Source organism: Larus michahellis, chromosome 2 (genome assembly GCF_964199755.1).
Source record: "Larus michahellis chromosome 2, bLarMic1.1, whole genome shotgun sequence".
Classification (NCBI taxonomy): Eukaryota; Metazoa; Chordata; class Aves; order Charadriiformes; family Laridae; genus Larus; species Larus michahellis.
In genome coordinates, this window is record NC_133897.1 from 132069541 (window position 1) to 132095528 (window position 25988).

At 36.8% G+C, this 25988-nt stretch overlaps 1 protein-coding gene across 1 annotated transcript in view; it reads right to left on the reverse strand.

Annotated features, from left to right (window-relative positions):
* Nucleotides 1-25988, reverse strand: part of ARFGEF1 (ARF guanine nucleotide exchange factor 1) — a 95174-nt gene that overhangs the window by 37081 nt on the left and 32105 nt on the right. Inside the window, exons 2-10 of the mRNA XM_074577219.1 lie at nucleotides 25472-25502; nucleotides 21188-21344; nucleotides 20065-20211; nucleotides 11719-11898; nucleotides 9347-9620; nucleotides 8696-8809; nucleotides 7912-8084; nucleotides 6674-6807; nucleotides 2991-3225 (exon numbers count right to left, since the gene is read on the reverse strand). Coding sequence (XP_074433320.1) covers nucleotides 2991-3225; nucleotides 6674-6807; nucleotides 7912-8084; nucleotides 8696-8809; nucleotides 9347-9620; nucleotides 11719-11898; nucleotides 20065-20211; nucleotides 21188-21344; nucleotides 25472-25502 — 1445 coding nt within the window. The remainder of the gene's footprint in view (nucleotides 1-2990; nucleotides 3226-6673; nucleotides 6808-7911; nucleotides 8085-8695; nucleotides 8810-9346; nucleotides 9621-11718; nucleotides 11899-20064; nucleotides 20212-21187; nucleotides 21345-25471; nucleotides 25503-25988) is intronic.

Genomic DNA, 25988 nt, shown 5'->3' on the forward strand with positions numbered 1-25988 from the left:
TCTGATTTTTTTACTGAAAGAAAGTAATGTTATATACCCTCTGGAATCAGGAATTTTTTTTTTTTTTTTTCTGGTAGAGAATTTAAAAAAAAGTAGTCACTGATGGAGCAGAGAAAGAAGTTTCAAGTCTAAAAATTAAACCCAAATCTAAGCTAGGAGAGAAATTAGCTGGAAGGTCTACATACTACGAAGACACTTTAGATCGCTATGTTTCCAAGACAGAGGTGGCTTCTTGCTTCTGATGTCAACTTTGGACAAGTACATCTCAGAATGAACAGCTTCTCAAAACCGTACTGATTATTTACATTTCAGATTTTTAAAATGCTATCTATCGCTATGTTACTTACTGCAATTCACATCGCAGAGTTGAGACGCTATTCCTAGCATATCGGAAAAGTAAAACAGAAAAGAGCTAATTATTTAGTTTGGTCAACTGAAAATAAGTTTTAAGATAGTTTATTCACAGTTATGAAAGGGTGGTAATGGTAAGTACAGGTAAATGACACCCCAAGTCCCCTGATATCTAGTACTTGATTTGCATCAAATATATTCATTGACCCACTTAGAAATACACTTACAACACAATTAAGGTACGACTCAAACTATTTTAACTGTCAGAGGGCAGTGTTAGCTGAACGTTTAAGTCAAAGGACCAAGGTCAGGTCACTTTCAACAGAATCAGAAACTATTATTTTAAAATATACCAAAAATTTCTTACACAGATGAAGAATGCTGCCTCAATCCCAAAATATATAGATTTTGCATATTATAAATCAGAGCATATGGCTCTCCTTACAGCTCCAAGACACAAACTGAATATGAAGTTATCTACTCGTCTGCCCACATCTTGTAAATAACCTTTAGGATCAGCAGCTGAAAGAAGTGGAATTCTTAGCTCACAACCAGGAAAAAGAATAAGTTTTGAGAAATTGCTGTCCCTCGGTGGATACTTTGGCAGCATCAAGCTTTTGACTTTCATATTTGTGAGAAGGAAATGCAGCCCTGCTATGCGGTGATATCCTAATTTAGCATATTCTAGAAGCTGCTACAATAGTGTAGGAAATCCTATATCCCGTTTTCCTCAGCTATGTCTTCATTTTCTGTTTGGAATTTGGGGAAAGGATGTCACTGATGGAAGCTCATCAAATTTCTGTCAGGGAAGCTGGATTGCTATGCATTTACCACCTACGCTCTGACTTGTAAGCTCTGCGAACGCATAGTGAGTCCAATGCTGCCTGGGAAGCAGGCTGTGTGACTGACGAGCAGCTCGGCCCAGTCTGTCTGATGTTCTGAACACCGCACATGCGCTACCGCACACACAGTTTGTCTTGAAAGTCTTCAAAAAGCACCTTATTTTCAAGGCACAGTCAATCAGTCACCAAACCTGTATTTCTAGCCAAGCTATGCTCAAAGAAATACTGGAAATCCTATTGTTTCTCCCCTGAAAAGGCATCAAAATAACCTGGTAAGTGATCAGAGCACAACACCCTCCTCATATGGTACTGGCAAAGTGAGGTTCCTTCTCCAAAGCTGTCACAACACATCTACTTATACAATGACATCCATAGATGAAGAAATCTTTGAATTCAAGGTCCTAGTAACAGCAACATTATCAACATTGCTCAGCATCCTGTCACACACTTAACCTCCACACTTAAGGGGCAATATGTAGGCTTCAGTATTCCCACCGACTCCCAAAAGACAAAATTAGCAAAATGAACAGTAGGGACACACTGCGCGCACTACTACTTTATTCACCATGGATTAAGATCTTTAACACATAGACACACAAGAGGGTATCCATGTGGTTCAAATGGACAGAATCGTTCCAAGAAGCGGCTCATACCCTATGGCACAAGAATTACGAGTGAAAAACAAAGCCTCTACATATATCTTGCTTTCCTCTATGACTTAGAATACATCCATCCTGTGAAAAAATTCGCAAAGTCTGTCAGGACGCAGATAACTCTTATTGCTAAGAATGTGGACTTATCTCTACTTACAGCCTAAGGAGTTAAACTGTGCATACACCTTTTGAGACCTGAGGAAATTATATTATCTTATTCAGGACGTATATTGATGTAGGCCCTGACATACAAAGGGGAGTGGCTACAATAATCAAATAGCTGGGATTTCCCTAGAGAAAGAAATCTGTTCACGTGATCTCAAAGAGAATCCACAATGCATTTCAAGTCATGGTTTTTTATTCTAAAATTCCTTTGCAAAACCATGTATTACATATATGTGTACCCATTTTCTTGATTTGTACTATGTAGTGCAGAGCTAAATCTTCCTAATCACATTATTGAACATTGGTTGACCAAGATTATCCATAAACCTACTCATTTCTGAGTTTTGGCATCATTCTGCAATAATACCATGCCACAGCCAACCGAAACCTCTGCTTTTAAATAAAGGAAACTAACTCACACAGTAATAGTACTGAGTATGGGCATAATAAGTTATGATTGTAAAAACTCACCTCAATCACAGAGTAAAACAAAGCATGTTTTGCACTGAGAAATTTCTTAGTTTATTTTAATGTCTATTATTAAACGATGAAATGGCCTGCTTCTTTATTAGATACTTAATTTCATGTTCTAGTAAAAATACGATGGAAATTTTTTTTTCAACAGCCCTACAAAAATTTTCCCATCACTTTCCACTTCACCAAACAACTTAAAACTACCACAAGTGTCACATTACTTCTGATGTTACAGAGCACATCTTATTTAATCTTGAAGTATTCCAAAGGAAATGCTGCTATTTTATTCAAAGGGAGTTTCAAGGGCATTGTTGCAAGCAAGTCCATTGCCACTGGGTGAAAAACAGCTTCTACGCATGGGAAGATCTGGCAAGCCTTATGCAAAAGCTGAGGTTCAGAAAGGAAAACAAATTTATCTAAGCAAGACGAAGCTACACACAAATATAAAAAAAAATGTTTACTTAACACCCTCCCACCCCTTAGATTAGAAATTCATGTAACGTACCTCAATCTGCATCTTTAGATGAGTCTTAAAGTTTGAGAGGAGGGTAAGAAATATGGAAAGTGAAAGTTCAAAAACTTCTGGAACTGACGAGACCCCATTTTTTGACAGTGCAACACAAAGGTACTGCTTAATAGCATTAATAAACATCTCATTTGTCCTGAAGACAGGTCCTGCATTTTGCAGAATGGACAGAAGCAATTGCAATGAAAGAATCTTTGATCGCAGTTCATGAGATCTAGAATAAAAAATTCAGAATATCAGCTCAGTGCAAGTCATAAATAAAACATTCTCTTGAAAAGTCAATACACACCACAATGAGTTTTTATGTGGAATGTTCATGAAATAAACTCAAATTTGACACAACCTGGTCTAGAAAGAGTCACAAAAAGATGTTGATCTTTTTTGTTGAAGCGGTCACTCTTCAGCCAAGAAGATGGCCAAGAATAATCTTTTCCAAAAGTTACTGTTTCTTTCCATTACTATTGAGCCACTCTCTGTTCTGCAGCACAGCACTACAGAACAGCAGCAACAGTAGGCAATGCTGCCCATCTTGGCCAGAGGATAAAGGGAGCATTCCTTCCTTTCAATGGATTTTTTCGGAAGATCCCATCTAAAATATCCAGCCCGTCTACAGAACCCTGACTACCAAAAGGTGGAAATTCCTCCTCAGTTTCCACCAGCATGGAAAGAAAGATGAAGGACCATAAAGACTACAGCTGTACTGCCTCACCTACTTCCTCGCAACACTGAAATCTCTTTATTCAAATACAGTATTTTATATTGTTTATCAGTCACTGGCCCCATCCCACTCCAAGAGCAGCTAAGATACATAACATGCCTATTTTAAGCATGGCAATAGCAAAGTCAGGCAACTGCAGTATTGTCAAGTGCTCCACAGTAACATCATGCTTCTTACCGAGTGAAGTAAGGTAGAACTCACGTCAGAACAGTGCTATTATTTATGTTTAAAAACAAAATAAAAAACTGCCAAAAAACCTACACACACACAAGTGTAAAGGTAATCTGCATCTATGCAAATACAGTGCAATTTAAATAGCATTCTGGGTGAAGGCATTCTCTCCTCAGACTCCTGATGCTCCTTCCCACTTGTGATTATCTCCGAAAAAGGCTATAGCTCTTCTGAAGAGCAGGTATAGACACCAATGGCTTTCCAAGAAGACAGTCCACAGTTTTCATTGAACGACCACCCACTGACAGGACAGTTATGAAACATACAGAACAATGACAAGAAATTTTTCATACGGTACAGCCCACGCACGGTAAGGAGCGCTTCAAGTCAACACTTGACACACACAGTAGCTGGACATTTGCTCTACACTGCAAAAAATATGAGCTTAATGAGAAAAAGTAATTCCAGTCTAGCCAAAACCAAAAATGCAAATTAATAACAAGTATGCTGCAAATAAACTCAATGATTTCTGCATGCTGGCAAACAAAGCAGGATGGAGGGCGAATCAATCTGCAAACATTTCAAACTCATAGAATATAATTCCAAGCTTAGACTTTTTCCCTGAAGGCACTTTTGAGAAGCAAAACATAGCCAGTCAAACTGAGTGAGGAATTTTTTCCTCCCGTTCCTCCTAATGGGCTGCAGGTCAAAGTAAATGCCCCAGAACAGCTCTCCAGCTCTTCAAGAAAATGCCTGACTCCGGACACTGCACAGCTGCATGGAACCCAACATAACAATCTCCTTTGATGCAAAAGGCTTGACTTTTGCATCATGTTCTATCAAGTGTGCGGACAGCACATGCCCACACCATACTTTGCTTTGAAATGTATGAATTTATGAAGTTAATTTCTATTATAAATAAAATATTAAATCTTGCCTACTTCCAGCAAGTGTCAGCTCATAACTGAAGTCCTAACTTGCTGGCCTTACCAATTCTGTATGATGTGTAAAGCCCACTTAATTTAAAACAAGTTTAAGGACTAAAATCTAGTAAGTGAACCTTCAAGACATTTCTCTCCCATCTTATTTTATTCCAGGGAAAAGGGAGATAAAGACATTAGGCAGGTTCCCAGGAAGCACAACCTTGATCTCAGGCTAAAGCTCCATGTCCAGTTACCTAAAATTTAAAAATATTCTCATTGAAGACTTCACAGCTAATTTTACTGGAAAGATGATTTTTAAAGAGGCAGACAAGACTTTTAAAAAATGCTGTAGATATCCTACGCCTCCTCTCCCAATTACAGCATGTTTGTAATAGTTCAAAAAGCCATTAGTGCCTCAGAACCACCAATAAATTCTAGGCACTTCTCCAAACACAGGACGTCTTCGAAAGCCGTTGCAGCTAATTCTTGTCACCCTAAATGCCGTTTCCTCCATTTTGTTCTATATGAAGAGCTTAATCAGTTCCAATACGAACGTCGAGGACTCCATGGATTCAGATGAAATGCTCCAAGTGCCTCAATAGCTATTGCTGCTCTTCCACAGGGAGTTAATCCATTAAAGCTCTCAATAAATGGACGGTCTCAGTCTCAGAGAACTGCCTAAACCTACAGGATTTCCATGGCATTTCCTGGAAGACAAATTCTCAAGAACAGTGAGGAAAAACCTCATGCCTCCATCGTCATTCTTTAATGTCCTGACTTTCCATACTGCATCGCTAGATAACAATTTGAAAATGGTTCAAAGCCCTTTCTACTAAATCTTATTTTTTTTCAGCTTATTAAAACCACGACACATATCAGCAATTAAACTAAACTGTCTTAAAGTTACCTGCTTTAAAAGTTAGACCTTGGAACAGGTCTGATTTTGAAGAATACTAGGCCTTTGACTGTCACCAGAAGTCATACTAGTTTTAATATCTTAGGAACAAAACAGCATCCCTCTTAGAAAATTATTACTGATTGTTCCTAAAGTGCAAAACAAGCCGTATATATACATTCTATCCAAGATCGGAGAAGCAAAGCTCTTTGCCAACACTCACAACTAATACTGGCACCCATCTATAAAGGAGAATATCTCTTTTGGTTTACAATGAACAATTCTCTGAGTCAAATTGAAAACATGGTATCTTCAGTCACAGGACAAGATTTCCAAAACAGCCAAAGACAAACTTTGTTTTAAAAACATTTGTGTTTAGATTAAGGAGGCTGTCAAAAGTGTCCAACCTGAGCAAAAGAATGAAACACCATATCATTAATTTCTCATAACCAGTACCAGCTCAAAGTTATATTAAGGTGAATTAGAGTCAGGTATGCGTACTGGATATCCAATACAAAAAAGGTGTAAGAAGTTGTGGGGCATAAATAGCAATGGTTACAAACATAGGTATTACTTAAAAGCAGAGCAACATTAGCTGAGACCAAAAATTCCTGAAGACCTTCTTCATAAACCCTCTTGAAAAGCACTATAAAGAGCAACTGGGAAGAACAGGATGTACCTACGGGAAGCATAAGCATTGTTAAGAAAATTCTAAACAGGTAGATGTTTAGAAGGAGTTGCTTTCATTTAACATACAAAACATAAAAGTACCTTTTCAAAGCTTCTAGGTTCTTTTTACCTATTTTCTGTTATTTTCTTATTAACCATACTGTTATTTTCTTATTAACCATACTGTTATTTTCTTAATAACTGAGGACTCTTAAAAATATTGAAATAATTTGGTTTTATTTTCAAATAGGAAAGATTCATTATGAGAATTCTTAATTCTGCTTACTTTGGATCTGGCGGTCCATCTGACAGGGGCTTCATGGAGAGTTTACACAGTGACCTGAATACAAGGAAGGCATCCTTTTGTAAAATGTGGGAAAACTTAGCACCAGGGGTAGGTCCTGAAGAATTTCCAGATTCCTAAAGAAGTTAACATATTTCAGTATTCCATTTTGCATTAGCAGGGTGTGTAGGGAAATCCCCACCTCCTAGCAACAAGAAGTTAACATATTATACAAATATAACCAATTCACTATAGCTTTACGGTCTCAAGACTAAACTAAAACAAAACAAAATATTCTGCAGTCCAGTTAAAATGGACAAACTCACTAAAATAATTGCCATTTCAGTAAAAGTCAGAATTAATTAATGACTGTCATGAAATTAGGTATGTCAAGTTTAAGTAAGGTAACCTGCGGTGAATTGCTTTCAGACATTTTCAGTAGATAACTAGTTTAAAAAATTAAACAACCAAAAACTTTGACATTTTAACAGAATGTGAGCAGTTACATATCTGTGGCAAGATATATTCAGTAAAATATCTATGGTACAATCATCACCCCTATTACTAACTTCTCACAATTCTGTATTGTTTCTTATATAAGCAACATGTTTAATGTTAATCTTCTATTTGCATGGCATATGTGACTGTAGCTTTTTAAGCTTAAAATCTGTTATTCCCAAACCAAATTGCTTAGTACACTTCAGTTGATAGTGCACACATGCTGATATCCGATACAACAGATGGAGTATATTTTCACATCCTTTTGTTAATGAAAATCAAATCCTCTCAGGCATGAAACTTTTAATCTGAAACCACTGCAGCAATGTCATGCTACAGGCTTCAAATTTCTATTTATCATTTGAAAAGAGCGCACTGGAATTATACAGGTATGTCTGTAATTGGCTACATTTTTCACTATATATATTTAATGCTAGTTTTACAGTTTCTCAAGAGCACTTCAAAAAACAGGGAACTAAGTTCTCTAATCTTGTAACAGTGTACTCTACGGGGCAGCTAAAAATGTGCTAAGATAAAAAAGGCATCACATGCAAAATTTACTTACAAAAAAGTAATTTCAACAGCACATTAAAATAGAATAATGTTTAGAACATGATTTAATACTTGAAATTCATCTGAGTAACGTGTTTTATGGAATTATATTAAACACTCTTTGCACAAGTGTTGGGCAACATTTAAAACATGACCTTTTTCAGTATTTCCTGATTTATAACTGCTTGTACCTGAGTATCGTTGGAAGAGACAGATAATCTGTCATCAGGTAAAGATGGTGTGTAAGCAACAGAAATTGGAGTCCCTGGAATTCCATTTGCCTGAATGTTTTCACTGTCACTGCCATCCTCTAATGTTACAATTGTGCCATCACCACCTGCACTTTCAGCAGTCCCTTCCACATCTATCAGAAAAGATGTCATAATTATAAACAAATGTTACATAAGAATGCAAAATAAAAAGGGCTTTTAAATCTAACATTTAAATACTAAAACAATCATAAGAAAAGTATCATAAGGAGGAGCTTAATGCAGAATTTACAACTAAAAAAATCCAAATATTCTTAATTCCCACTAGTGAAAATTACAATAAAAAAATTACTTATAACTTTACATTGTCAGGTTCACCATTCTACCAAGTTTCCAAGCAATACTGAGGGCGGGGGGAAGCCACTGATTTGATATACCCTTTCCAACAAACTGAAAAATGTAGCGCTACATTGCTACTACAGAGACAGGCCCATTTGTGAAGAGTTTATGTGGAAACTAAACAGAAAAAAAAAGGAATAAGAATTTGTATTTCAAGAAGAACATTAGTCTCCAACATAGATAGTGTAAATTAATGCATGAAATCTTGTCCATTTCACTGTTAAGTAATACACAGGCAACTGAAAGTGTTTTCTTCAGCATGCAAGTGTTATTAAAATAACGACTTATTTTAGTTAAATATTTGAAAGTGTCAAAATAATTCTTAGTGTCAAGATTCAGTCACTGTTGGCTAGACAGATATTAATACCTCCAACTACTATGTTCACCATTTCCTGCACAATACTTTCAACAATTTCTTGCGCCTTCTCTTCACACTCATTGCTTTCACCATCATATGTTCCTCCATCAGCTTTAGAAAGATCTTTAAAAAGAAAAACAAACCCAAACAAATATTAGTGAAAAACTCGGAAATTAAGTAGCTATTTTACTTGCATTTCGTATTTAAAAATTCAATTACAAATCTATTAATAGGAGAGTATACATTAAAAAAAATAATCTGTGTTTGGATGCTTTGAAAATAGTATTCGCAGAACATAAGCATTCCAGTGTTTAACCTGTAAATGGTAATTAATCCATGGGCCTATGCCAACAAAAGACATAATTTTTGTATTTTCATGTACATTAAACACAGAAGACTTACCAGTTTTGAGACAGTATTTTCAAAAACTGTCACAATATTACATAGATGCAATGAGGAATCTTTGTTAGAGTGACTAGGATACTCATGATAAAGTTTAACAGTGGTAACAAGGACAAAAGGCATTCTGCATTAGTCACCTATTTGAAAATATATGCCTGACTCCAGATTTGGCGGGGGGGGGCAGGGAGGCAATCCTCAAGCCTTTCTTTTTACAGACCTTTTCCCTCCCTCCATGAAACAGAAATACACACTGATTACTTTCTGCTGCTGTGGCTTGGTCGGCTTCTGTCTGTTCATTTTCAGCACTAGAAATATCAGATCCATTTTCTGCCTCTATATCTTCTTGAAGGTTCTTGTCCACATCGTTTGTGCTGTGATCGAGCTCTCTCTCATGTTCTTTGGACAGCTGATCAGTCTGTGTTGGAATATGTCTCAATTGAGGTGACTCAGGCTCATGGTGGCTTACTGGAGACTGCTGTAGATGATGCTGCTGTCTGTGTCTTTCCTTTTCCATCTGTTTGGCTTCCTGAAGCTACAAAAACATTCCAATCACACAAGAATTTCACTATAAAAATAAAACAATGAGCTGTATACATATGGTATACATTATTTTTATAAACATGAGATCTCTATTGTCTCTGCTTATACAGGGCCTTCATAAAGCTGTAACAGATTAAGAAAACGCATCCTTTGCATTATTATAAATAACTTTAGTATCACGGGATAAACCCTTGCAAGAGGGCTTCTTCCCAGCTACACACATCACACTTAACCATACCTTCACTCTGGAAGAGGGGCATGACTAAACTACACATGGTATAGACCAAAAGTTGTCTGCCTGCCCCATAAGGAAGTCCAGCCAGTAGACGTGACGATATACAAGGACTGCATGGAGAAACATCAAGGCAGATTTATTTTCCTTTTTGAAAGCTCTCACTAAGAGAAAAACATTGGAGAACTTACAAGCCTTCTGTCATCCTACAAACACGTGGCAGTAAGGGAAAGACTAATAAAATAAAATAAAATAAATAAAAAATACAATAATAATACAATAAAAATACAATGAAAATAAAATAAAATACAATGAAAATAAAATAAAATACAATGAAAATAAAATAAAATACAATGAAAATAAAATAAAATACAATGAAAATAAAATAAAATAAAATAAAATAAAATAAAATAAAATAAAATAAAATAAAATAAAATAAAATAAAATAAAACAAAACAAAACAAAACAAAACAAAACTGACTAAACACCCAGGGGGGAAACCAAAAACAGGAGTTAAAATTGAAAAGAGCAGCATTTCCAAAACACTACAGAAGACAGATACTCAGGAAGAAATCATCATACTTAAGATAAAGACATTTTAGTTTCATGGTTCCTTGATCTGGAATCTCCGGAAAGGGAAGAATTTCTGTAACTTGTCTAATGGATTAAGGTAACAGACATTGAAGTCAAACCAAAGCAGGGTGTTCTTTGAGGCGATGCTCTAAGGACTAGCTTTCTATTCCCACAGAGCCTAGTGTTTACCAAAAGTTCTGTAACTTTTTGTACTTTTATCTTGGCTGCTCTGATCTCAGCCCTTTACTCTTCCCCTTAAAGCTTTCTATGCTGCTTCTTCTGGGGTGCTACAGAGCCCTGAGTAGACACTACCTTTCAAACTACAGCTCAAATAATTCCTTCTAGCATTTGTTAGCTATTAAATTAAAATAACTGCCCTGAGTATGCAAAACAAGCAGAACTGCTTATCAACTGCACAGATTTCACAAAGCACTCAAGTACTGTATGGCTTTTGCCATGACTTATCATAAATATGATGTCTCCTGAATCTTTGACTGTGATGATACCACATACCAATGCAGTTGCTTCTGAGAGGAAAGTAAGAAAGTACTACATGTTCTTAGAGAAAACTTAAAGAGTTTGTAATAATACGGCAGAATTACTTCTAGAGGTAGCTAGGAATTCAACCAGTTCTCAAATCTGGGCATCTGCTTCCTTGTTTGCTTGTTGTTTGGGTTTTTTTGGGGTTTTTTTGTTTTTTGTTTTGTTTTTTTTAAATAGGAATTAGGACAATTACTTTGCCTTATTGATCTTTACTATCAGGAGTCGAAGGCACAGAGCATATGCTGGGGTCCCTGCTGACAACTCACAATAGCAATTTCAGTGACATTTAAGTATCTGTTAGTGACTACCACACATGAGGATGCTAAAAAATGTAAACGATTACATGACTGCAGAGGTTTTTTTGGTTTGGGTGGGGTTTTTTTGGGTTTTAATCATGGATGACTTCCAACATTGGAGCATTTCACAAACACTAATGTACTCCATATGCACTCTTATGTAGGTAGTGTGGCATCTCCTGACAGTAGAAACTGAAGCTGAATACATCCATTAAATAAAGAGGACCAGTACAAGAAGTTTAAATCCTATATAACATCCCCAAAAATACATTTCACGCCTATTTCAGAGTGCAAAACAGAAAAACAACAATGTAAGATATCTGATTTATTATTTTTTTTCAAAAGTTAGGAAAGCCAAAAAGCTTTAATAATAATGACAAAACCAATCTCTCAATCTGGTTTGCTTTTCAGAGCTAGTTTCTATATAAAGATACTGAGATACTCACGGCTTGATTTTCCATACGTGCAAAAATGACATTCAGCATTTGTGTTAGAGTGGCCTTGGCTGTGGTTTGATTTATGAGATTTTTGCTTGCTAGATAGATATTGTAACATGTTCTTACAGCTTGTAGCACTGTTCCTTCGTGGATTTCTATGTGTTGAGATGTTACTGCAGTGAGCAAAGCCTAAACAAATAAACACACATATATATGTATGTTTTCCAGTCAAAACTTTTCTTGCCAATCAAACAGTTTGCAAATGAATATCAAAATTTATACATTTAAGATATAACTAAGTACATATCTTGAACAGCAGTTTAATTAAGTTCTCCCATGTTCTCTTGTAGCCATATCAGAACATCAGACATACATATCAGTTATATTAAATTCAGAGTGTTTTTAATCAACATACCTAGGAGCAAGAAGTAACCAATGGAGTTATCAGACAGGTAGTTAATAAAAGTCATACTAGAATTTTCTAGACACAAAACATGAACAACAGGCTACCTGTTGAAATCTGGAAAGCAATCCAAAGGGTCCAAAAGTTGTTTTACAAATGAACGTAAATGGGAAGAAGAGCGACTGAGTATGAGATTAGGCAGTTTAAGTGGGACAGCTACCCTTTCTAAACACTCTTTGAGTAGATAATGCTAGAATATTGTGTTGCCGTCTTGGAAAGAAAGAAGTGAATTCCTACAATTTGAGTTAGTATTTGCTTCTCTTTTTTTACAAAAAAAAAAAAGCTAATAAGCCTCTAAAAGATCAGGTAACAGAGAAGTAAGGAACACATGGTCTTTTATGTGAGACAGAGGCAGGCAGGATTAAAGAGCAGAAACAGCAGATGAAAACTGAGTACAGGATGTGAAGACACTGTCAGAGGTGCATGTTGGAGAGTGGAAAGAAAGGGGAAGAGCTTGGTCCACAATAGAACAAACGTGTTTATTCTGAACACTGTATTCCAACAGAAGAAATCAGGGAATTTTATGCATTAAAGACTTTGATAGAGTTCATGATTTAATGAGACGTTTACAGTAAGTAAGAAAGAGCCATAAGCACTGGAAAAGATCACAGTTTTGTAAGTTTATCACAGTTACAAACAAAAGTTATTTTAAGTGTGTGTAATTCACTCATCAAACCATGCCTCATTTCTCTTACTGATATTGTCAGCACCTCTGTCCACACGTGGCACAAACAAGTGGAGAAAGACTATCTATTGCTCACTCAAACCCTTTAAAAATTACTGTACAGCTTAACAAGAAAAAGAAAATCAAAGACCCACCCTACTGAGCTGTTGCTAAAGAGACTTGAATTCTATTCCTAGATAAGCAGTATGCTTAAGGTCCCTTCTTATTCTACCTGTGGTGCCTCAGTTCTCTCACCAGTGGACATAGGGAGGTACATTTATGGATGACTGTACTGACATTTCTTACTGGAAAGTATATATTCTTATCTGCATAACCACTAAATAGCATCTCACACCACAAAGTAGTACTGCTTAAATACCCACTAGAAGCATTTTTATTAAAAATTAAAAGAAAAAAAATATTTTCCAAAGCACTACTGTTTGGGCCCAATACAGTAAGTATTTAGATTTATTTAAGATTTCTTTCACCCAATTCCAAAAGATAACACTGAGACACACACACTTACAATATGTCAGTTTAAGAACCACCTACAATTTCTCACTTGGAAGATAGGGTCTCTTACTGCCTACCATTTAGGACACTAACAAAAACTGGCAGGGGTATGAAGTCTCCATCTCTTTTATTCTAGCTATATCATTCATAAAGTTAGTCCTTTGTGTCACACACTGTCTCCTTGTTAAATTCCCGTGACTAAGAATTTGATATTTGCAAGTCCAATTTTAACTTCCATCTCAGTTCAGTGAAGTCTTCTTTTTTTCCCCCCAACTTTTAGTAATAGGAGAAAATGCCTGCTAGGAGAAAAAGGTGACAAGGCTATAAATGGGTTATGTGCTCTTTTGTTTTAATTGGCGTAACAGCCTGAATTTCCCAAGTCTCTTCAGTATACTTGTTATGACTAATAGAGCTTGGTTCTTTTCACACCACCTGACAAGGGGGTGTGGAGGCGAAGAAATGTTTACACACCCCCCCTGACATACCTCCTTAACATACTAATCCAAATTCACTGACTAATTACATCTTCTATGCAGACTGAGAAAACAGTCTTTCCAGCAGGGCATCTCCTTGCAGTTACCTAACTTTAAAGAGTTCAACTTGGCTACAGAGGTGCTGACAGTCACTTCTTTGGGTTTCTTTTCTTCTCAGGCACTAGAGACAACAAACTCTACCCACTAATACACATGTTTGTAAACTGATAATGCATTTGATAAACATTTTTAACTGTGATCTTTTGCTAATATCTTCCACGTTCCTTCCAATTTGGAGCCATCCTTGGCCTATTAGTCATGCTTACTTCATGTCTCAATGCCATTTCTCTTACTCTACTATCACAATCCAGCAGAAGTATGAGGATGAACATGAGACAGGAAGTATTTTACAATTACTTTCTGACAACATCCTTCCCTCTTGGCAGCTTCCATTTAGGGCTCAATTTGACAGCATGCCCTAAACAACATCACTTCATTCTTTTCCAGAACAGAGTTCATCATTACCACAACTGGAGTGACAGCTAACCCCAAGAAACCACAGGTTACGATGAGGAGCAGCAGTCCTGCTCCTCTGAAACCCTCGTCAACTCAGATGTTAGAAAACTAATCCTTCCCTTTCTCACTTTATCAGTTTTTGTCAGATTACTCCCCGACCTTACTCTGAGGCCAAACAGCTACTAGGTCTAATGCAAGGAGGAAGACAGGGGAGACAGAGATCTAAGTCGAAGGCAACCACCTCAGCCACAGTCCCCAGTTAAACAGGATTACACAAAATCCCAAAACTGCTACACAGCAATGCACGTCCTTGAGAGATGGAACAACAAAAGCTCTGCCATCCTCCCAGCCATACTCCTACTGCTTACTTTGCAACAGCTCTGGGGCATGAAGTCACCTGTGCTATCTTAACAGCAACACATTAATACAATTAAAACAAAACAGAACAAAAAAAACCCACATGTGGTTTTACGGTGTTTGGGGGTTTGTTTGTTTGTTTTAAAAGTTATTTGATTCAGAGTATTAAATGCACGCCAGGACAAAGGATGGGATAGGACAACATCTGGGAGCAAAGCCAGGACAGGAAAGTGCCTCTCTACAGAGGTCAGAACAGCGAGCTACAGCAATGGCTCTACCAACTACGGAGTCACAGCATTAGGTTGCTCTTTTCTATCATGGCAAAGATTTGCTGCTCAAGGCTTTTTGCAGTTGACTTCCCACTCCCTCTGGTCACGCTTAGCTCATCTGTTTTCATCCAGTGTGAGCTAAGGAGAGATGATTACTTCACTGTACACCTCCCCTTTGCTGTTCTTTAGGCACAGAAGGAAACCTTTGTAAAAACACTGTTAGCACTACCTCATTACACTTCGGGTCCTTCCACTCAAGTTTTCCTTGTCACAAAGCCTGCAAAAACACCAACAGCCAACAAGCTTTCCTTGCCCTGAAACTACTGGCTATCATCCTGACTGTGAGACTGTTTCCTTAGGCTTTCCTTAGTCGCCCACACCTATTGTTCTGTATTTGAGAGAGACCCTATTGTTCTGTGCCTCTACCTAGTTACTATAAATAAACCTTACTCATTTTTATAAACAACCACCAGATGGGTTTGCAAAAGGAGAAAAATCTTCAGGATCGGTTATTGAGTTACAGATTATCAAATCTCTGTATGACATCCATACTATTTTTTTCTTTTAGCCTGGAGCATGTTTGCTTATTTATTTTTCCCTTTATTATTCCCTATTATGTAAAAAGAATGTATTAGAACAGTACAGGAAGCATCGCGATTTGTGAGGCAAAACAAATGTAGTTTAAAAAATGAACTAAATTAACATTAATTCTCTACTAAAAACATGCAGCATCTATCTGTACCTGTAAATTTTTCACTCCTCTCACACTGAATATTCTGCAAGAACAGAATGGTTACGGTGAAAGAAAGTAACTACAACCAGGAAAACGATTTAAGAACACACAAGAGGCGGATGCACCTACGTATACACTTGCTAGGAAGCCGAGTTTTCAACACAGGGTAATTTTTTTCTCAGTCAACTCCGATCATCTTAACTTTGGAAGATTTATGACAGTACAGCCGTGATCTGTTCAACACAGGCTTACTTTGAGTAAAATACTTGTAACTCAGTTGCCTGGGAACTCTTGACTACTTGAGACAGTGGCCCTAACCCCTCTCTCTAGTGTATTAGCTACTGGAACCACATAATTCCATTTTCTTTGAGAAGAACTATAGGGTTATTTTTAATAACATTTTTTTTAAAAAAAGTCAACTCCAAGTCCCCACATTAACTTACAAGAAAATAATGTGTTACTATGGACTGACTTTTGGAAAAGTGCAGGAGACTTAAGTCCTTAAACCACAAAACAAAATACACATCAAATAACTTTCACCAATAAATCATTTTTCAACGAGTGACAGCCACAATAAATCATACACAATGCAGTAAAACACTTCTCCAAGCAACATTTTCTTTTTGAGTGATAAGGTTATCTCCTGCTTTTTACCATTTCCAAGTTAGCAACTTATGTTATATATTTACCACAGCTTTAAAAGACTTGTTTACCTAACTTAGTTTACCAACTTTGAATAGCTATGGAAATACACTGTAAGGGTATGAAAAATAGAAAAAAATATTGTGCTTCCTTGCAGCATGATTTCACAGTCAAGACAGTGTTTTAAATCAACATGTCATATCCTAGATTCTACACCAGATTTCAGTAATAATGGATCATGAATTAACACTTACTATTTGCTTAAAACTAGTATTTTTTTCTACTTAAATCAATTTTAAGAAAAAATAATCCATATTCATAAGCATGTGGTCTTGAAAATGCCGTGAAACACACTGAAGGACTATGACTGTGGAGACTGCAGAAAGAACAAAACTATGCTCCAGTTTCTCCTATGGAGGGGAATATAAAGAATATAAATTATATAAGAATATAAAGCTGTATTTAGTTTTATCACTGGAAAGATAGATGTTCAAAATGAATTGGAATCTAATATGGAATTAAACAGATGTGTATTTTGCAAAACAGAAGTATTTCATGTCCAACTCTGAAAATGTAATCCTTCTCTAAAAAAATAAAATTCCAAATGATAGGATAGCACTTTCAGGTTAAGTAACCATTCCCAGCCATTAACTTAAGATGAAAGCCTGAAAATACAAATATTCAGAAATAAAACCTCCTGCATTGTTATTTCAATTCTCAAATCATTCCATAATCCACAGCTCCTTTTCATCTCAGCAGGAGGAATTCAGCTTTCTACAATCTTTTTATAGGAAAGAACAACCACACTACTACATGATATCGTAGATAATTAAGTTACTAAGATAGCATTCGACACTACTGAAACGCAACAGGATATGGAATTGAAGAAGTTTTTTCTAAGAATCTTCTCAATTTGGAATCTGTTTTCATACAAGTTTTGTTAACATTCTTTCAAACCTAGCATAATTCTCCTTATTCCTCAGAACTAATTAGCTTTTACAGTCTTCCCATTCTGTAATCAACAATGAGTCGTCCTCTATTTTTAGTTAGTTTCAAAAGGTGACTTGTGCAAGCAGTGTTTGATTCAACTTTCCTTCTTCCATGGCCACCAGTCATACTGACAGCATGACTAGTTGTAAGAAGACACATACAGGAGTCGACCTATCAACAGTCTATTGCACATGGAAGACTCAGGAAGCAGTCACATTCAACTACACCTATCAAGCACACACAAAGATTTTTCTTTGCCAAACACAGATGAGGATAAACAGTTAATCTCATGGTCCCATCCCTATTCAGGGGCAAAAAGGCCAAACAGAAATGTAAACAGAACTTCAACTAAAACTATGCAGGTGTCAACAGGAAGTTTGCACACACAGACCACAAATGCCACAGTAGCCCTAGCAGAGCAAGCCTGAAGGCAAAACGGTTCAATCAACAGAGACTGTTTCAAAAGTAATTTGAATAAACAATTTTTAATGGCAGCAGTAGCGTAATGACTGACTGACTTTCTGCCCCAGCAATCCCCACTGTAACAACTGAAAAAAATTTGCATGGCGTCCCATCAAAATTATACCGAATAAAACTAAACTACAAGAGGAAGGAAGGAAAAGGGCAATTTCCCCATCTGGTTCATCACGGAGCCTCCAGATGAAGAACAAGGGGATTACAGAGATGAGAACATGCAAGCAGAAAAAGGCGGAGAAAAGTTAAATCGGCCACCCTGTTAGAATTACCACCAGACACACCTCTAAGCTTAGATACCTAAAAAGAGACAAATCACACTCCTCAGTCTCAGCAAGATTATTTCCTTGGCAGTCAGCAGGAAGCTATTTTCAGAATGCCTAAGCAGCACTGGTTGTTGGGAACCTGCTTAAAATGACTCCACTACCGGAAAGCCAACTAGTAACTAACTAGCAAACAGCACTGCGTGTGAACTCTTACCCAACACCAGCTCCCAGACCTTAGGCTGGGGGCAGCACGCTACGTGAGGGCTGTCCATTCAGCGTGGAGAACTGAGATAACCCTCCAGGGAGGAAAGTATCTGAGTGATCAAAGGTTCTCAGACTTTACCGTGGTGGTGGTGACGCAGCTGCCCCGCGGGAACACTGCTCATGTTCTGAACAACAGTCTGGGAGTGCCAACACAGAAAGCAGGAGACCCAGGTCCCCTGCCTTCTATCTCCCTGATGGAACTAAAATTTTTCAGAGAATGTACTAATCACCAGGACCACAGAAGAGCCTGAAAAGACACATGATCCATCCTTCAAATCATACGGGAGAAGCAGGGTCCACACTCAGCCCAGAACTGAAGTTACGAAGCTTAAGAGACTCGGCAGTTTCATTATTCCTGCACAAGAAGTCAAAAATTCTCGTCTTTGCTAAGATGATTTCTAATTTTGATGCTTTTTGTAGTGTTCAGTGTATTGGACAAACACGGAGTCAAATTCAAAACAGTACTCTCCACATTCCCAGGCATTATAACACGGCAATTAGCTAAGTCTAAACAGACAAAAGAAGGAGGCACTAAATGAACTTACACACTTAACACATTTTACAATTGTTGAAAAATTTACTTTCTCAACTGTTTTCTTGGACAGAAGGAATTTCAGCTCGGATACCCCCTTTCAGGCAAGAGGTTAACTTGTTAACATCCTGACCAAGGGCTGAGAGGATCAGAATAGGAAAGCATTCGGAGAGAAAGTATTACAGTGAGAGGGAGATACAACTGTTGCATCCACTGAAAGTCTAAATCAACAAAAATTTCCCTTTGCAACATGAAAAATGTCTTAAACGCTTGGGCAAAACAACACAACAAATCTAGACAACGGCAGCATAAACCAACATTTGTTAACAACTATCTGCTGGAGAAGTGGAGTGTCAAGAAAAAGGAAGATTTGAGCTATGAAAAGGAGTAGAACAAAGTACCTTCTTTGCAGTAAAACAAATAAACACAATCTGTAAGAAATGTCAACACTTCATGACATGTATATACAAGAATAGGAGGTAACAAACACTTCATTCCTCATAACTAACTATAATTGTATTCTTCACTATTGCTCATCATCACAATCATTAAAAGACTAGTCTTACAGGAGTATGGTATGGTATTTCCACTAGGTGGCTAACTTCTCTTAGGTGGCATAATAATTTCCCCGTAATAAATACCCGTAACTAATGAGTGCAATCAGAAAAATGCTGAAGTTACCCAGAAACACTTATTTGTACAAACTCTTCATGACATGTTTACATAAGCTATGGAAAGAAACCCTAGACCTCTTTCAAGCAAAAGTCTATGACAGAGCAGCACAAAGCTACCATGGTAACGCCTGACTGTCAGGTCTAATTGCATTTCATAAAATAATTCCAAAATGTTTTTAAAAATCTGCTGCTTAATTACCACCTTCCCCACTGGGAGTGCAGGAATATTTGATAATAGTTTCTCACAATTAGAGAGCTCCACAGGTCTGCTGTGAATGAAATTTCACCCAGTGGTCTGTGCACAGGACTTCAGGTCACAACCATGAATTCACTCAAGATGCAATGGGAGACAGTAGGGGAAGGAGCATAAGGCAGGGAGCTTCCATCTCAAACAAACAGGATCAAGAAAATATTTTAAAATTACCAGTACATCTACAAATTAAACACTTCTGCTTTTGAACTCTGAGGCCATGAACCTCTTCCTGCTGTCACCACCATAAATACTGGAAGTATTAATCACATTACCTTTATTATTTGTAGTTGAACCCCTTCATCTGTTTGAGGGCCTTGAAAACAGCCACATATTGTCTCGATAATTCTATCAATTAATTTTTTGCCTGGAGCTGTACTGTCTGGAGCATTCCCTGTCAAGTGCCCATATGCTATAAGTTTCTGGAGAGGAGAAAAAAAAAAACACATTAAAAAGCTTAAAAAATAAGTCAGACTTTTGTTATAATAATTAAATTCACTTGATAGCTCTAACTTGCACAGAACAATTAAACCAGTACATTTTACCCCAAGTCTCATAGGACATGAAGGGTTTTTTTTAAATGTCCTCAAGATTTATTCAGTTTTCACTCAGCAACTGCAATACAAAGTTGTCAGCAAGCTTAACATTAAAGCTTTTGTTCATCACTTGATGTTTTAAAACAAACAGGACTCTAAAAACTCACATCACACAATTCTTCATATGTAGTCAGCACACGAATGCTTTTAACACCAGACAAACCAGCTGCGAATGCTTTCTATTTAACCTGCTTGCTAGTTTTCCGATTTTAAGTGTTCTATTATCCCTCTCTCTCTCGGTCTTCAATACTTTGAAATAGAATTTATTACAAAATTAACAAAATCCTCTTTCAAACACTTCAGGCATGAGAGTATTCGTAAATCTCCATGGCCCACCTACTTAAAAAATACATGGAGTAGCAAGGCATCATAGTGCAACAGCATGTCAGGCATGCACGTGCCTGTGAATGTAAATGTATTAATTGAGTTCACTGTTCAGTAGAAGCAAATGGCTAAATTCCATGCTGTAGAATTTGTTTCGAAAACATTACAGGAGCCTACAAGTTTTGACAGACTAGGCATCTCAAATTGAAAATGTTTTACTGCAATTATAAATAGCATAAAAAGAATTTGATAATGCTACACCTGCTGTGTTAGTTCAACACATAGATATACACATGAAAATAGGTAGTTGTACACTAACATAATAAAACTGACCCAAATATGTAACTGTGGCAATACATATGCAGTAACAGCAAAACAATGACATTATTTCTTACATACAACTGTACTTCCCCTCCAAACCAACAGAATGTGATAGTTAAAGACAGAATTGACGGTTAAAGCTCATCTTCATACAGACCTGTAAACAATCTAGAGATGTACTGACAATCCTGGGGCACTTTGACTGGCACGCCAATTCAAACGGTAGGAAGTATTTGTCTGCTTCAATGAAGCTTGTCTTTGATTTCACAGGTGGAAGAGTGCTTGAACCAGGCTTTGCTTCTCCATGAGGGGGACTAAACAGAATGATTGTATTAGAGTGCTGTAAGGGATCACACAGCTAGTTATCACCACCACAATGTTCATGAATGAAATAAAACATCCAGAAAATTAACATTAAGAAAGAGTAACTTGTATGAAGTTAACACAACAGTAATGTGGTGGTATAAATATTCTTAACAGCTTTTATACTTCATCTGTTTCCTTTATGGATGAGGCAAATTGACCCATTTGCACACTAAGTAGATATTCAGTGGCCCCTGCCGGTTTGAAGGCATGAAGACTTGTTTCCTCTGAAAATAGGAAAAGACAAAAATACAACTTGCTAAAAATTTTCATGACCCTGACATCTAAGAACAGCTCAAGCCCTGTATTACGATATGAATTTGGTTCAGTACTTTAGAGAAAATACTTCAATTTTGGAGATTAAATCCTATCTGAACTTCAATCCTGGACCTACTCAGGGAAAAAACACACAAACAAAAAAAAACCCAAAACAAAAAAAACCCCAAACTTTGCTCTATCTATCTGTGCTTCAGATGACACCACACAATTTAAGAGTTCTGTGGTTACCAATGTAACTCACTTGGGCAATGTATCCAAAATGACTAACTGTACAAAATTTGAGAAAATTATTAGCCGGTGAATTCTTACTGCTTAAAGCACCTTTAGAAGAGGCACACTCATTAATACTTAGCTACACAGGACAATAAAGAATGGGTAATTTTTCAGTAATTTGTGTGCATCAATGCAGTTTGCCTATGACTCAAAGCAAGATGTTCGGATTTTTCATTTCAGAGAATACCTCATGACCTTTATATAAAGCATTCTTTACATAAAAGGTAAACTACACTGATTTACACAGTGGTATAAATGGCATAAAAAAAAAAAAAAGAGTATGATTTTGTATTCTGTAGTGAAATAATACAAATTTATTGCAGTAATTAAAATAAATCTTTACAGAACAACTTATTTCAAATCCAGGCCCTATGCATTTGTTGCAAATTAAATCAGATGCTTCAAGGAATGCAGGTGGTAGAAAATACAGGTTTTTCATGTTGCTTAAAAAGAAGAATTAATTGCTAACAGTCTACTATAGATCCAAAGAATGAATGCAGTGCCAAGGATCATGGAGAGAGCCTTAAACTGACCAATATGATAAATTATCAAGTTCAGCTTTTCAAGGAGCAAGGTGGATTGTCCTTGAGAAGATGTTTTGTACCACATTCAAACAGCCTTCCTTGTTTAGGCTGCTTTAAAAGGGCACCTAAATTCTAAGTCTTAGTGGTGGTTAATTAGTGTTAAGACTCTACTTTCTACTAAATAATTTTTCTTTTGAAGGTTTAAGGATTTATCCTTATAATTTATTTTATTTTTTTCTGAAGAAGAGCAAAGGTTTGTTTTTCTGTTGGATGCATAACTTTATTGCCCAATATTGTTTTGCTGGAAACAGAGCTCTTTTGGACAAACCCCAAATCAGATAAGTTGCAGAGGAGTACATGATTCTTCTATGTTCTTAAACCTCTCTGAAATGTCTATAAAAGCTTTCTCTGAGGAGTGGAAGGGCGGTATCTCTTGACCCATGTCTTATGACAAGACTGTTCTTCATCTAGTGATTATGTCTATTGAAACCATTAAAATTAGGTTAAAAGAGTGCTCTGGAAATAAAACCAGAATTTTTCAGAAACAAGCAGGCCACGTTAAAATTACAAAAATGAAGAACCCATGCCACAGAAGCAACTGCAGAAGCATGAAGCTTCTCTTAATTGAAAGCTATTGAAAAATGCCCAAAACAATAAATATGGAAGATGATGCTCCACTTGTTTCTGGAAAGATAACTCAATAAGCTCATCACCTTGGTGATGATGAAAGGGAAGAGGATAGCAGGGAGAGGGGAAAGAGAAACCCAAAAGGTCTTTTCTTCTTAATGTCAGCAAAGAAATTAATTCAGCTGGTTTTTGTTTTCCAGCAGACTGTGAAATCAGAAACTGTCCCTAACAAAACTTTCTTCTACCAAGGGATCTATCAATCACAAAAATTATGAATTATGCTGTTATTTATGCATCAGCCATAGAAACAGACGTATGTATCAAACAATGAATTCTTAAAATTATTTTGGCAGCATTTGCTGTGTAATGGTTACATAAATCAGCCTGTCCTTTTCTATTCCATTCCCCTCTGCCCCACCAGCAAACACCAGTTCCGTTGAGCAAACAAACAATGAAACAAAAGAAGTAGTTTTCCATGCAAAATTTCTGGGAGGTGGAAGTGATCTATTTTTTGATGCATTCCAGCTTAACCGTGAGATCAGTTTCCTTGAACAGGGACTAGAAAAATTTAAAGAATAATTATTATTGGAAGTCCCTTTTCAGCATATTAAAATCTCAATTACAGAAGTTAGAAGCTGAAAATAACTGGATAAACTAAGAGGTTTCTCTATTCTAAGGCCTAGAAAAAACAGTATTTTCTACTACGTCTAAAAAATTTGACTCTACAGTAAGAATAGGGCAAATCCATTCACAGTTTCCAAGTCCAGCAATGCCTTCACACCAGCAAAAGGCTACTGTCAAAATAAAGACAGCAGTGAAGAAAACAAAATCTATTTAGAGAATGCACATAGGCAGGTAAGACATACACATTATACCCCCCAAAATATCAGAATATTAATAGGACAGAATTTAAGCATATGAAGTTCAGCGATGTCTGAGCCATGCTTGTACAAATCATTATAATTCAGCACACTCGTTAGTTTTAGCATGGTATTTAACTACAGGATCAGGTATTCCTTTCCCTTATTCAGTGCCCAGAACAAATATCCCTCACTGAATATCTAATGTTAAGCATTTTTTCCTTATGGTGCTTCACAATGTGGACTTCTGCTTTATTTACACTGCTCTAAGTAAAACCTGTTATAAAACCACACTATTACTTTCTGTCTGAGACTGTCTTGTGGTGCTTGGTACAGCATTTTCTGAACACTACACAAATATGAAATGTATTTTTACAACCTTACTATGAGCTGATGATACTGACTTTATTTTGCTGGTGGAAACTGAAGCAGAGTGACTCAGTCAGACGCATTTACTATTTTTTTATGTGCCCAATTTGATAAACTGTGAGACTAAATTTTTCAGCACAGTTGACATTATATTGTCCTTTACATCTTCTGAAACAAAGCCATCTTCTGGCTTCCTTTCCAGCTAGAAGCGCGTACCTTTTCCAAACCTAAACCTGTAGATTTCAGCTCAAATACCCAGGAGATGAAGCAGAAGTCATTAGCATCCAATTTTGACAGCTGTGGTTTAAATGATTTGCCTAAATCATTCTGTAACAGAAATTCAGTTACAGGGCAGAATGCAGGTCCCCAAGCAGCACTCAGCTGTTTAAGCCATAAGAACACTTTCATCATCAGTTTCACCCACCGATCCGATTCTTTCACCAAGTGGGATAAACAGTCTTTACCACACAGCCCTGACTCATGGTTAGCAACGTACACTAAATGAGGAAGAAGATCCCGTGGAACATGTAATTATATACTAATAATGGATTCCAGTTTACCAATACTTAAAAATTTACTTGTTGATAGCAAAAGAGTGCTGAATGTCAGTTTTGGCTTCTACCTTCACTTGTAGAGCACTTGCCTCCAGATATCTACACCTATTCCCTAACAAGGTACTTTCCAGACACTGTCTTTTCAAATTACACTAGTTTTCTCTACCCATTCCCACTCTCTCACCCCAACCTCCTCCCCTTGGTTCAAGTCTTTCATTTGCGTCACAGGCAAATAAATCCCTGAACCCACTTCAACAGTCTTTTAAGCTCGGGTCCCTCCACCAATACCTTCTTTCTGTGCCATCCACAAAGACCTTTTTTAATCTTGAGCCCCATTCCTACCCTCCCCAGCCAAACTGCCTTCTCCCGCTAAGCTATCTTCTGCCTCTACTCCCAAGCCCCATGCCTTGCACCATAACAGCTAGTCATAGAAGGCAGCACTTTTAGCACGTTTCCAGATACCACCAACCTTGCGAAATACATTGAAAATACTTCTCAGAGAGAGCCCATACTCCCAATGCAGAATAAGTATGATACACATTTTAAGAAGTTAAAAGCACACTATCACGCAATACAATGAACTATCACATACCTTTGCTTTTCTGTTTCAGCCTTTATTTCCTCTGTAAAATGAAACAAAGGCATAGTTATGGAAATGGTATCATAACCACAGATATAAAATTAAATAACTGAAAACAACTGGAAAGCAAAACTATTTAGGCAAACATTTGAAACCAGCATTAGCTTAAAACAGAAAATACATGTTTATAAGCAGTTTCATAAGACCTTCTACTCTTTACCTGTACTGGCTGCAAACTGTATCAAAATTACTTTACAAATCTATATTCAAAACTTAATACTTAAATTTATATCCAATCATGCCAGGTAAACACCACATCCCTAGAATGTTTCTGCCAAGACATTAGCAAGCTCTTTTCACAGCTCATGTATATAGAAATAATGAGGAAAACACAAATAGTATTAAAACTCTTAATCAATAAAGGATATACTGCTTGTTAAACGTGGATTATACAGAAAAATAAGGAAACCACTATGCTGATTCTTACATGAAACCTTGGTGACTAATAATTATCTTTTGTTTTAAACAG